The sequence below is a fragment of the Vigna radiata genome, unplaced genomic scaffold (assembly GCF_000741045.1).
Source record: "Vigna radiata var. radiata cultivar VC1973A unplaced genomic scaffold, Vradiata_ver6 scaffold_209, whole genome shotgun sequence".
NCBI classification, from domain to species: Eukaryota; Viridiplantae; Streptophyta; class Magnoliopsida; order Fabales; family Fabaceae; genus Vigna; species Vigna radiata.
Genome location: NW_014543616.1, coordinates 574,382 through 588,290, shown reverse-complemented (window position 1 = coordinate 588,290; position 13,909 = coordinate 574,382). Strand labels below are relative to the sequence as shown.

The 13,909-nt window shown below is 36.8% G+C and overlaps 2 protein-coding genes across 2 annotated transcripts; both read left to right on the top strand.

The window, feature by feature from the left end:
• Positions 1-10,901: 10,901 nt before the first annotated feature.
• LOC106754668 (protein FAR-RED IMPAIRED RESPONSE 1-like) lies at positions 10,902-11,888 on the top strand. Its single transcript, XM_014636719.1, has one exon. The coding sequence runs from the start codon at positions 10,902-10,904 to the stop codon at positions 11,886-11,888; it is 987 nt and encodes a 328-aa protein (XP_014492205.1).
• Positions 11,889-12,145: 257 nt separating this feature from the next.
• On the top strand, positions 12,146-13,095 carry LOC106754667 (protein FAR1-RELATED SEQUENCE 9-like). The gene is made up of 2 exons (XM_014636718.1): positions 12,146-12,949; positions 13,033-13,095. The coding sequence occupies exons 1-2, from the start codon at positions 12,146-12,148 to the stop codon at positions 13,093-13,095; spliced, it is 867 nt and encodes a 288-aa protein (XP_014492204.1).
• The last annotated feature ends 814 nt before the right edge of the window (positions 13,096-13,909 follow it).

The window sequence follows — 13,909 nt, the reverse complement described above, 5'->3', positions numbered from 1 at the left end:
AAAGGACATATCCATCCTAAAGAGAAAAAGTGCTAAAAGCAAAGAATACATCTAAGCTTAAGAAAATAGAAGAGAGGAGAAAAAGAGAAAGAGATACTCTCTAGCTTAAACGTAAAATTTCTTACTATTGTAAGAGAGAAGAGAGAAACATCTACGAGTGTTTAGAATGCATTGTATTATAATCAAATCCTTTCGTAGAGAGATTTAGTCTGAACTACTTGTAAGCAATCGTTGATTGCAATTATGAAGAGAATTAAAATACTTACAACTGAACTCTTTTGATTTGAGGAATCTAAGTGTGGTAGTCTAATACCAGGAGCGGTTCAAATACTCAAAAGAAATCTTGGCTGAGAGCTGAGTACTACGAGTGGTGCAAATACTCAAAGGTGATCTCGACAGGGTGCTGAGTACCAGGATTGGTGTGAATACTCAGAGGAAATCTTGGCGAGGTAACTGAGTACTAGGAGTGGTGTTAATACTCATTTATAATCATGTGAAGATTATAGTGGAACCCTTTGTTGAGGAGACTAGACGTAGCTTAGTTGGAGCGATCCAATATAAAATCTCTTATGTTATTTTCTCTTCTCTTTAGTAAACGATCTTCTTTTAAGACCTTTAGTTGAATTTTATATTTCAAGTCAAGCGTTTAAACCTTTAAAAGAATATTTCACATGTTAGATAACGTGTTATATTAGAAGGGTTGCGAAAAATGTTTTCAATAAACACTATTCAACCCCTCCCCCTTCTAGTGTTTTTAAGGTAATTTAAAGAAAACATCAGTCGGGCCTAGATACAAAAAGAAAAAGATATTGATCAACACCTGGGAAGATCTGGACACATCTAATGAGGATGAAGATGTCAAAGTATGTCTGGTAGCAAGAGATGCTGAAAGTACATCAGACGAATCTGATGAAACTTTTCTGACCTACAGTGAGTTAGAAATGCATATTATGAACTGTTATCATATTCGTCCAAATTATCTTGTACCTATAGAAACCTATTGATAACTCTCTAAATGTTCATATTTATCTGTGTATAGAAATCACTTTTAATTCATATTTGTTCTTAATTGTATAGAATTAGATTAGTTTTAGGTTTTTCTATTAAATCTTAGGTTTTATGAAATTTTAGTTAAAAATAGGTTTTTAGGTGTATTTTGTAGAGTTTCTAAATAATTAGGAAATTAATCTTTTTTGTTTTTTTAGTTTTGTTTAAATGGATTTTAAATTTTTTTAATTGTTGAATAACCTTTTCTCATCTGTTTCATTGGTCCCTGTTCTTAGATTTTTCTATTTTGCAAAATGGCCCCTGGTTAATTAGGCTTTTTATATATTGGACCAGAGATGTTGAAATTGGTCTACTGCGTTGAAATTAGGCCAGTTATAGGTTTGGCTGATGTCCACAAGGGAGTTGCTCCCTCCACCTCCCTCATTTCCTCCCTCCACCTCCTCAACTTTCTCTAATTTTTTTTCAATTACAAAAATATCTTTTTGTTTTACCTTTTTAACCTTTTTACATTTTTATTTTTAGAGTTATCTCCCTCTTCCCCAAAACATTTTTTTAAATCCCCTTCTTCCTCTTACTTTCGTCACTTTGTTCTTTCTTCTTCCTTCCTTCATCACTCTAATACTCTTGTACCTTTTCATTATTACTTTTTATTCTAAAAATATTCTACTTTAATTTAATTTTTACGATTTAATTTTATTTAATTTTTTTAAAGTCCCAAATTTTCCTAAACCCCTACACCTCCACCCTACATCATTGGAAGAAAAGTGAATTGAAAAAGTGTCCTAAATCATTGAAAGAAAAATGAATTAAAAAACTGTGATAGATACACCTCCCTCCCTGCATCTTTAATGGTTGTACAAAAGAAGATGAAGAAAGCGTCAATAAAATGTAGAAATTAGACATTCCAAATTATCCGTTTCAGGAACGTTTCTTTCTTCCAGACTCTTGTTTTCTCTTTCCTCATTCCAGATTCTTTCTCTACTTTGCTCTTTCTTATTGTTTGCTTTTTCTGAATAATTAAAAGTTAAAAATAATAGTAAAAGAACAACCACAAAAATGAATTTCTTTAAAGGCAATCTATAAAATTGACTTCTAAACAAAATGGGAATCCATTTAAGATTAATTGAAAATGGACTGCATAGCCTGCAAACATATTATAAAAATGGGAATCCATTTTCATACTATGCATTTTAAAATGTTGACATCCATTTTATTTTAAACGGATGTTGACATCTAGTAACAAATGTCTATGTTCCTTTAAAGGTGTAAAGGTTTTCACGTTGTATGTGGGAGTGAGCAGGACTGAGTATTAATCGTAAAAATGGAAAAGGATAAATTAGGAATAAAAGAATAGAGTAAAGGGTAAATGAGGAAGAGGGAGGTGGAGGGAGAAAATGAGGAGGTGTAGGGAGTAACGCCCTGTGCACAATTGAGTTGCTATGATTGGGTCGTGCAAGGCTATTATTTTTTGGATTGCACATGATTATTAAGCAAAATTACTTGCAAATGGAGCTGGGCTACTACATGGACTTTGGGCTTAAGTAGAACGATACCATTTCAGTGAGGCAAAGAATGTTGCCTTAGGGGTCATTGCTCGAGCAGCTCATTTGAGTAAAAGAACACTCTCTCGAGCATTTCGTTTGGAGAAAGCTCCTTCGAAACTAGGGTTTGCAAGAAGGGAAAGATGACGAAGCCAAGCTTAAGTGACCAGACTTGACCGTTGGAGATGAAGGATGATCGAAGGAATCAAAATTACCATATGATTCCTATGTGGACTTTAATTACCATACTATCAAAACATAGGAAATCAAAATTCTCCAACTTCCTTGTCCAGCCAAAATTGTCCACGTTAACTCTCAAAGTACATTAGCATCTAGGAAAAACATGCATCTTTTTGACCAGCTACGAGGTCTGGAACAGTTGCATCCAATCATGGAATTAGTTCCAAGGCATATTTCTTTCCAACAGAGAAAACAAAATAGCTGCATCATTTCCTATTTTAGAACTCACTTGCAACAAGACACTTACTCTACTCTCCATTCAAGTATAAACCAAAACATCAATAAACAGTTGCATGTTCGTTTATTTAAAGTGGTCCCAAAGTAATATTTTGGACACCTTTGGATGGTTCATTACTACCCCAACGTGGTTCCTCTTGGCTCAGGTAGAAGGGACTCCCCAGTGTGTGGTGGGTACTGACTTGGTTAGAATTTAAGAGTGTTTGATCCAAGTACATGTGTGCGAAAGAGGGACTTTGTGAGTTATGTGCCTGTGTAATCGATTACAGATAGGCTGTAATCGCTTACCTCACTACAAGAAAAATGCTATTTATATACGGATTATTACATACGGATTTTGATCGGTAGATAAGCAACCTATTATATACAGATTTTGTATACGGATAATAAAAATGAGTTATATACAGATTTTTCCGTATATAAAAAATTTATATACGGATTTTAAAATAAATAATAATTAAAAAAAAAATAAAACTAAAGAGAATGCTAAGGGGCAGAAGCATTGGTGCCCATTTCTCATCGAGCCCTTCGTCTTATAATAATAATAATCTGACCATCTCATTATTTAACACATTTTTAATAAAAATTACTTATCTTTTAGTTTTAGCTTTAATATTATTTTATATTAACACAGTGTTTCATTTTGATTCTTAAATAAGTTACCAGAAAAATTGAATGAAAGAAACATAAATATAAAAAAATGTTGAATAAAGTGAATTAAAAATACTCAATTTTACAAAATACTTAAAAAAGATTTAATTAAATGTAAACAAAAGATATTTCTTTCATTAGTGTTAAATGATGTCATGGTGGAGAGAATGAGAAGTGTTTCTCAGAAAAAGAGAAGGACTATACACATTTCAGATATTGTTTTCAAGTTGATGTTAATTGGCTCTAGTATCTGGGAAAGTATTATTTTCTATTTTTAATCATGTTGACAAGTGCTAACTGTGGAGGGCTGATTCCTGATTTCTCGGCCTTAAAAAATATCAAATTTTTTCTTAGCCAAGCAACCATGCCATTCTAGTTTTGTCTCTGGTATGAGTCCACAGGATTTGATTGAAATACAAAATAAGGATTAGTTTTGACATAGGCCCCACCAATAGTTCCAAATAAATACAAAATTATGAAATGTTGGATTGAAGCTTCTTCAATTATCAAATATTGAAAGATGTTATTTTGTGTGAATGATTGCAGGGTTTATGATGCCAAGGAAGAACTTTCCACTGTGGGATCTTATATGCAGAGATCCTTCATTTCCTAAGTCTGAGATTCATGGCTAGAGTGATGGAGAAGAACTTGAACAAATTTTGCTGCACTTGATCAACAAAGTATCAATGGAGCAAAATTCTCCCTTCATTTCCTCTTATTGCAAGCTTCAAACACGTCACTGCTCATGAGGCTTTGCCCAAAGCTCTACCAGTTCGACCATATTTTCATGCTTTTGTAACTTTTGCAATGGACCAAAGTTGAATATAACATGACTAATTTTTGTCTCAATAGTATAATAGTATATATTGCATAGTCAGTTACCTTTGCCTTAATTTCTGGAATATCTGATGACAATCTAGTTACAATGAGGTAGGACCATTCAATTGTAAATATCACGTTTTAATAAAAATTGAGAGATATTTGGTATTGTAACTTATAATTTGACAATTTTATTTGATTTTTATCAGTATATAAAACTATTAGTTATAGGATGTAGATGTGAGATCATTTATTGTTTTTTTATAAAATCATAAGTTACATACGGATTTTTCCGTATATAAATTACATACGGATTATATATACGGATTTTTTCGTATGTAATTTATATACGAATTTTACATACGGATTTTTTCGTATGTAAGTTATATACGGATTTTTCCGTATGTAAATTATATACGGATATTTTCGTATATAAATTTAGCTACGAGGGTATTATATACGAATTTTTGTCCGTATGTAATCCGTATATAACCAAATTTTATATAAGGATTTTTAGTCTTATATACGGATTTTGCTTGTAGATAATTGCGATTTTTCTTGTAGTGCCTGTGCCTCTGTACCACAAGTCCAACACTACTCCCTGGCTTAGGTAGAGGGAGCTCCCTAGTGTGTGGTGCGTACTGACTTTGTTATAAATTAAGAGTGTTTAATCCATGTGCATGTGTGAGGAAGAGGGACTTTGTGATTTATGTGTCTGTGTAAGCCATTACAGAAAGGCTGTAATCGCTTACCTGTGGCTGTGCACAAAAAGTCCAACTCTGCTCCGTGGCTCAGGTATAGGGGGCTCCCCAGTGTGTCGTGGATACTGACTTGGTTAGAATTTAAGATTGTTTTATCCAAGTGCATGTGTGAGGAAGAGGGACTTTGTGAGTTAGGTGCCTGTGTAATCGATTACAGAAAGGCTGTAATCGCTTACCTGTGTCTCTGTACCAAAAGTCCAACGCTGCTCCCTAGCAAAGGTAGAGGGGTCTCCCTAGTGTGTGGTGGGTACTGACTTGGTTAGAATTTAAGTTGTGAATCTGAAATGAATGGTTGTTCGTGAGGACCAGCACCTAGTCAGGGGTATGTAAGAGTGTTTGATCCAACTGCATGTGTGAGGAAGAGGGACTTTGTGAGTTATGTGCTTTGTGTAATGGATTACAAATAGGCTGTAATCGCTTACCTGTGCCTGTGTACCAAATGTCCAACGCTGCTCCCTGGCTCAAGTAGAGGGGGCTCCCCACTGTGTGGTGGGTAATGACTTGGCTAGAAATTAAGAGTGTTTGATCCATGTGCATGTGTGCGGAAGATGGACTTTGTGAGTTAGGTGCCTGTGTATTCGATTATAGATAGGCTGTAATCGCTTACGTGTGCCTTTGTACCAAAAGTCCAATGCTGCTCCCTAGCTCAGGTAGAGGGGGCTCCCTAGTGTGTGGGGGGTATTGACTTGGTTAGAATTTAAGTTGTGAATCTGAGATGAATGGTTGTTTGTGAGGACAAACACCTGGTCAGGGGTATGTAAGAGTGTTTGATCCAAGTGCATGTGTGAAGAAGAGGGACTTTGTGAGTTATGTGCTTGTGTAATCTATTACAGATAGGCTGTAATCGCTTACCTGTGCGTGTGTACCAAAAGCCCAACACTGCTCCCTGGCTCAAGTAGATGGAGCTCCCAAGTCTGTGGTGGGTACTGACTTTGTTAGAAATTAAGAGTGTTTAATCTAAGTGCATGTGTGAGGAAGAGGGACTTTAAGAGTTATGTGCCTGTGTAATCGATTACAGGTAGGCTGTAATCGCTTACCTGTTCCTGTGTACCAAAAGTCCAACGCTGCTCCCTGGCTCAGGTAGAGGGGGCTCCCCACTGTGTGATGGGTATTGACTTGGTTAGAAATTAAGAGTGTTTGATCCATGTCTATGTGTGCGGAAGAGGGACTTTGTGAGTTAGGTGCCTGTGTATTCGATTACAGATAGGCTGTAATCGCTTACCTATGCCTCTGTAGCAAAAGTCCAACGCTGCTCCCTAGCTCAGGTAGAGGGGGCTCACTAGTGTGTGTGGGGGGGGGGGGTATTGACTTGGTTAGAATTTAAGTTGTGAATCTGAGATGAATGGTTGTTCGTGAGGACCAGCATCTGGTCAGGGGTATGTAAGAGTGTTTGATCCAAGTGCATGTGTGAGGAAGAGGGACTTTGTGAGTTATGTACCTGTGTAATCTATTACAGATAGGCTGTAATCGCTTACCTGTGCGTGTGTACCAAAAGTCGAACGTTGCTCCCTGGCTCAGGTAGAGGGAGCTCCCTAGTGTGTGGTGGGTACTGACTTTGTTAAAAATTAAGAGTGTTTAATCCAAGTGCATGTGTGAGGAAGAGGGACTTTGTGAGTTATATGCCTGTGTAGTCGATTACAAATAGGTTGTAATCGCGTACCTGTGCCTGTGTACCAAAAGTCCAACGCTGCTCCTTGGCTCAGGTAGAGGGGGCTCCCCCGTGTGTTGTGGATACTGACTTGGTTAGAATTTAGTAGTACTACAGTAACGAAGGGCATTACCGAAGGCCAAAAACCCTCGGAAAAGTCCAAAAGCCGTCGGTAAAGACCAATTACCGAGGGACTGGCGACGGTCCGAAAGCCCTCGGTAAATACGTCGTCGCTATTTTTACTAAGGGATTTTGACCCTAAGTAATTACCGAAGGGCAGAAGCCATCGGTAATTACCCAGGGCTTTTGGCCCTCGGTAATTACCGAGGGCTTCCGCCCTTCGGTAATTACCGAGGGCTTTCGCCCTTCGGTAATTACCGAAGGCTTTTGCCCTTCGGTAAAGCCTTCGGTATGCTGCAGGGAAAAATGAATTGTATTTGTTTTTGTTTTCCAAGCACAAGTACCTGCAATGTAATTTCACAACATACAGAGACCTGCATAACAGTTTCAATCCATAAACAAACCTGCCTATATATTGTCCATCCCAAAATCTCACGTTCATTGATGAAAAATCATAAAGTACTAACATTATCATCATAATGTATTGATATCCAATATGTTCTAACAATATCATAATAGTAATATCATCCAATTCTAAGCAAAAATAAATGTACCAATATCATAATATACAAACATCTAAATGTACTAAAATCACTATGATCAATAACAAAATGAAACTAAAATTGTACAAAGTCTTCATCTTCATCATCATCAGGCTCATNTGTAGATGGTTGGACTTGTGTAGGCTGGACTGGTGTGGGCTGGACTGGTCTAGGCTGATGAGGGACGGCGGGTGACGGGGAGGGTCGTGGCTGGGTCGGAGGGACAGTGGAAGGAGGATCTGAAGTTTGAGGCAGCGCTCTCATGACCAGGGACTTGAAGCTTGAAAAATCGTCTCTCAAGTGAGTGTATTCTTCTCTCAAAGCACGGTTCTCCTGGTCACGTTGCTCTAATAGCTGTGTCAAGCGCTGGATGGCCTCGTCAGTAGAAGGGGTGGAAGAAGAGTTTAATTGGTCAACCCTTACCGAAGGACCTGCACGAATACCCTCAATCGCTGAGTTTAATTGGTCGAGACCCTTACCGAAGGACATAGAGCCCTCGCTAAGGTCTTCTTGATCGTGGGTAACATTATTTCATGTTGCCCTTCGGAAAGTCACTTTTTGGCCCTCGGTAATGAACTTTTACCGACGACCCAGAGGCCTTCGGAAAAATATCGTCGGTATTTCACGCTTTTCTTGTAGTGGTTTGATCCAAGTGCATGTGTGAGGAAGAGGGACTTTGTGAGTTAGGTGCCTGTGTAATTGATTACAGATAGGTTGTAATCGCTTACTTGTGCCTCTGTACCAAAAGTCTAACGCTGCTCCCAAGTGTGTGGTGGGTACTGACTTGGTTAAAATTTAAGTTGTGATTCTGAGATGAATTGTTGTTCTTGAGTTTTTTAGAATTTCATCCAAGTTGCTTGGTTTCTATTTCATCCAAGTTGGTAAAGTATAATAATGTACCAACATAAAGATAAAAAATATACAACAACAGTGGAAAATTTTTTCCATATTGAATTGCCCATGTGAATACCAAATAAAGCAATCATCATGAACGATGATGAAGTCATCCTAATACATATTACAGTCATCCCAATACGTATTACAGTCATCCCAATACATATTACAGTCATCCCAATACATATTACTGTCAATGCAAAAGTAGTAATTATAGTAAACATTAGTATAGTAATCCTTAAAAGATTCAAAGTAACCTGCAAAAGAAAACAAAGATCCACATTTATGTCTACATAATATCATTACATTGCGTTAGAGTTGTCTCTATTGTTGTCTTGTACTTTCGATTTAGATGGTTGTTGATGATGAGGATTTCTCAATTTTCGCATAATTTAAACCATATTTGGTTCTTCCAGTAGAAGGGGTCGATTGACTAGTTTGGGGGTCTCCATCACAAGTTCCTTTATGGGAGGACATATGTCTACGACAAAGACTTTGATTACATTTAGAAGCACTATGTTAACATAATAGTTTGGTGGAAATGCACTGAATGCACGTACCTAAATAAAAAGAAACAAATGACATGACTAACAATACCAAAAGTTATGGAGTATAAATAGAATTAGGAATAAGATGGGTTACAAGGTTATGTATCAAAACGCAACCAAGACCGATATGTGGACCAAAATTTGGATCTTTAAGAACTTAGTTATGTAAGGACGCCTTCATAGTCCCAGTAGGGTCCTGGTCACAATAAATATCACATTACATTAAGTTAAATAACCAAAAGTATGTTATGGTTAATTATTACCTTCAAAGTAAGTAGCATATCACCCAGTCCATTCGGGTGACACTCCTTAACAATACAAACAACAAGGTGAAGGGTTGACACTGATTTTGCTGTATCTAGGTGAGTGACGTTATTAATATCTCCATCTTTCACAATATATGCATTTGACTCTTAGCTTTAGTAACATGTCAAAATAATTTTATAATGTCAAAGTTTATAGAATTTCTAACCATGGTGTTTGATGTACATCTCAGCCCATTTCCATGCATTTGAATTGAAATCTCTTTCATAGGTTGCTTGAGCAACTACCTCAGCAAATTGTTGGGTGGTACAAGGGTCATCACTTATCCTATTCATCATTGTTGCCTGCACATTCCCAGTCGGACCAAGAATAAATGATGAGGAACTATCACATTTCTTCAAGAACGATTGAAGGACATCCTCGTCAAATTCAAGACCTTCCCATGCATCCATGGTCTTTCTATTTGAAAGAAGAATAATATTTAACAAAAGATATTAAGTAAGAAACTAGAAAGCGTGTAAGCAATACACATTACTTCGAACAAGTGTACTGGAATGAAATTCAGAGTGACTTCCTAGGGCGTAATGTTTGGTCATATTTAAAGACCAAAAAAAATGAAAAATAAATTCTCATTGAAAAAATAATTTAACATTTATTTATTCATTATTGATATGACTATTGATGGCTTAAGAAAAGGACAATGTTAATTTATTTACTATTTATGTACTATTTTCCTTTCCTTTCCTATACCACAGTCAATTTGATGATTTTTCTATCTTTCTCCCATTCAATTTCTCGCGTTCCTAATTTTACTATCTCTGTCGTCAAACACATGCAGACTTTATCTCATTCATCACAATGTCATTGCAAACTGAAGCATCAATCACTAGCCATTGATATTGTATAATTAACCAAGAAAAACTCTGCATCAATGACTCTCCTTTTTCACCTTTTTAATGCCTTTAAAGAAGGAGATATCATCAAAATTATACTTCAGATTACTTTTTCACACTATCCCACGCAATAGGATAGCTTTCAGCTTCCTTAATGCAAGTTTCATTTAATGTGGGGAAAATTATACTTACTTCAACACTCCACGTATGGACACCTTTTCCATACCTAATTTATGATATTCATTCAATGCTCCTTCTTTCCTTCCTTAAACACAATAATTCGTAGTCTTCATTTGTTGTGCTTCATCTTCTCTGCATTAATTGCTTTTACCTTAAACTGTTCAACTTTCAAACTCTCAACTTTTGCATTAGTTGTGCTTGTTCTCATTGGACGTCCCCTTTCAAGACTATATCTTTCAACTTCACTAAAGAACCATTTAAAGGCATTGTGTGGTTGTTGGTTGTTGGTCAGAAGCACAACAACAACATTAAAACACGAGTAAATTCATTCATTCAAGGCCTTCAACTGTAAGTTTATCTTGATTTTAGTTCCGGTAATCAATTTATTACTCCTTCCATTTTCTTATTTTTATTGGTGGAACCATTTGTTACAAGGTTAGTTGATATATTTATCATCTTTTTTGTATTGGCATTGTTGATATTTATTTAATTTTTTTAATCCATATCGGGAGGTAATACATTAAAGGGATGCACAATTGTGCAGAGAGTATGACTATGGATGGTGAAAGCAATGAGGAATTTAATACCGTAGACGATAGTTTTTCGGACTTGGTTCCTACTTTGAACATGTGTTTTGACACTATGAAAGAAGCAAAGAAATTTTATTCTGATTATGGAAAAAAATGTGGTTTTGGTGTTCAAACAAGAACTTCAAAAAAGGACAACAATAACGAAGTGTACTACTTGAGATTGGTATGTTCAAGGGAAGGTAAATATGTTTCTAACATACGTCCTGAAGTGAAAACTCTGCCTAGTCAGACTAATCAATGCCTGACTGGAATAACAATTGCTCGAAAAGATGACAAATGGGTTGTGAGGACTGTTGTTCTAGAGCATAGTCATGAGCTTTGTCCACAAACCTATAATCTCATCCATGCCAATAGAAAATTGAACATGCATGCGAAGCACACATTGGAAGTTAACGATGACGCCGATGTACGTATTAACAAGAGTTTTCTTAGCATGGTTGGTGAAGCTGGTGGTTATGAAAATATGCAATTTATGGAGAGAGATGCTAGGAACTTCATCGATCAACATAGAAGGTCAGTTTGTAAGGAGGGGGATGGTCAAGCGCTGCTACGTCACTTTTCAAAAATTAGAGACCTCAATAACGATTTCTTTTATGACCTACAAATGGATGAAGGAAATAGAATTACCAGTGTATTTTGGGCGGACGCTAAAAGTCGAGCTTCTTGTGAGGAATTCAGTGATGTGGTGTCTTTTTATACCACTTATTTAACAAACAAATATGACATGCCATTTGCTCCATTTGTGGGAGTAAACCATCATGGACAATCCATCCTACTTGGTTGTGGATTACTCTCATCGGAGGACACTAGATCATTTATGTGGTTATTCCTAAGTTGGTTAAGATGTATGGGTAACAAGGCACCAGACAGTATTGTTACAAACCAATGTAGGGCCATGGGTAATGCAATTGAAGAAGTCCTCCCCACAACAAAACATAGGTGGTGTTTGTGACACATAATGAAAAAGATACCTGAAAAATTGCAAGGGTATAAAAATTATCTATCTATCAAGAGTGACGTCAAAGTGCTTTTCTATGACGTTGTTCTACAATGGACTTTGAAATTGGTTGGAAAGAACTACTTACAAAACACAACTTAGAAAATAATGAATGGTTAGGTAATTTGTACGATGAGAGACATATGTGGGTGCCTTGCTACTTGAAGAATAATTTTTGGGCAAGTATGTCCACAACTCAATGAAGTGAGGGAATGAATGCATTCTTTGATGGATTCATCAATTCCAGTACGACACTTCAACAATTTGTGGTTCAGTACGATAATGCTCTTAAATTCAAAGCCCAAAAAGAAATAGAAGCCGACTTCTCTTCCCTCAATACCACGGTTGCATGTGGGTCTCAATCACCTATTGAAAGACAATTTCAAGTTAAGTACACACATGCAAAATTTGAGGAAGTACAAACTGAGTTTCGGTCCAGGATGAATTGTTTCAACAAAGACACTATGAAAGACTGTATTTCTAACAAGTACACGATCAAAGAAGAGTGCATGTGGGATGGAATATGTTCTGCAAAATATTATCATGTTCAATTTGATCCTCTTACAAATGATACAAGCTGCTCTTGCCTACTCTTTGAGTTTAGAGGTATTATTTGTCAGCATTGCCTATTGGTTCTCAGTCAGGAATATGTACAAAATGTCCCCTCTAAATACGTGCTCCGCCGTTGGAGTAAAAATATCAGAAGAAAGCACACATTGATTATAGCAGGTTACAGTTCTTTGCATCAGGAACCCAAGATGCAAAGATATCAATCGTTGTGTAAGCGGTTCTATGACATAGCTGAGGCTGCATGTAAATCTGAATCAACATCTCATGAATTGGAAAAAGAATTGAATTCTCTTGGTAAAAAGTTTGGAGTGAATACATCATTACGAAATGTGAAGCGTAAAGGCCGACCAAGAACTAACAGATTGAAGTCAAGTGTTGAAACACTAAGCCGAAAAAGGAAAACCGCTTCAAGGAAACATGCTTCAACAACAACGCTTCAACAAAATGTGAGTACTTTCATTCATCTTAAACTATATTCATGCATTATTTTTGTGAAAGGGTGCTGATATATGTTGGTTTCTGATCTCAGGAAATAACATGTATTGTTCCTTCTTTATTCAACCGAAATGCAACAAGTTTCACAACTATCTGAAATGGCTCCACTTGGCTTTATGTCATTGTTATTTGTTGTTCATAATAATTTTGATAACTCACAATGATGATGTATGCTATCATTAGATCATCTCTTATTTTGTTATATTTTTCAAAACTCTTGTGCACAGTGTTGACAGGTTAATCTTTGGAATTAGATGATATGACATTAACTACTCTCATAATCGATTACATTGACAGTTGTAATCGACTACAGCAGCATGTCAGCCAACAAATGATGTGGCGTTGCACACACGTTTAATAACCTCCATCATTTTATCATAACTTCCCTGCACCCAGTTTTAAAATCACGGCCACCCAAACCGTTGCCTGCCTCACCCACTACCCCATTGTTATTAAATAGGGTTGTTACCTCACTTCCCCAAGGAAAACGTTCTTGACCCCTAACACATATAACCTTCATTCCCCTTTTGAAAACCCTAAACACCAGTAATGGCAGACTGTTGTCACAAGAAACTTTGGGCTTCCTCTTCCAGAAGGGGACGTCGAAGTCGCCCACCACCATCCCCTCCAAAGTCGCCACCATTAACAAGTAACGAACTGTTCTCCAACGACGAGCAATATGAAAGGTTCTCTGCACATTTCTTTGAGCGTCCAATCATTGAAAGGAAGTATCTTGACAACGTGTTTTTCGAACTGGGGGAATTCGAATTGTACGACATTTTGACAAAGGCTGGGCTAAATGATTTTGTCGCTTATAGACGCCACTGCTACCCCGAATTAGTTCGAGTTTTCTACAGCAATATGCGTATATCAGAATCTAGAGTCATTCGAACCGAGGTTAAGAAGGTGAA

Bases quoted from the DNA above. Each gene is read 5' to 3' on its own strand.
- LOC106754668 (XM_014636719.1), top strand. From the start codon at position 10,902: ATGGATGGTGAAAGCAATGAGGAATTTAATACCGTAGACGATAGTTTT.
- LOC106754667 (XM_014636718.1), top strand. From the start codon at position 12,146: ATGAATGCATTCTTTGATGGATTCATCAATTCCAGTACGACACTTCAA. The intron at 12,950-13,032 runs GTGAGTACTTTC...TTCTGATCTCAG, and splicing joins CAACAACGCTTCAACAAAAT to GAAATAACATGTATTGTTCC.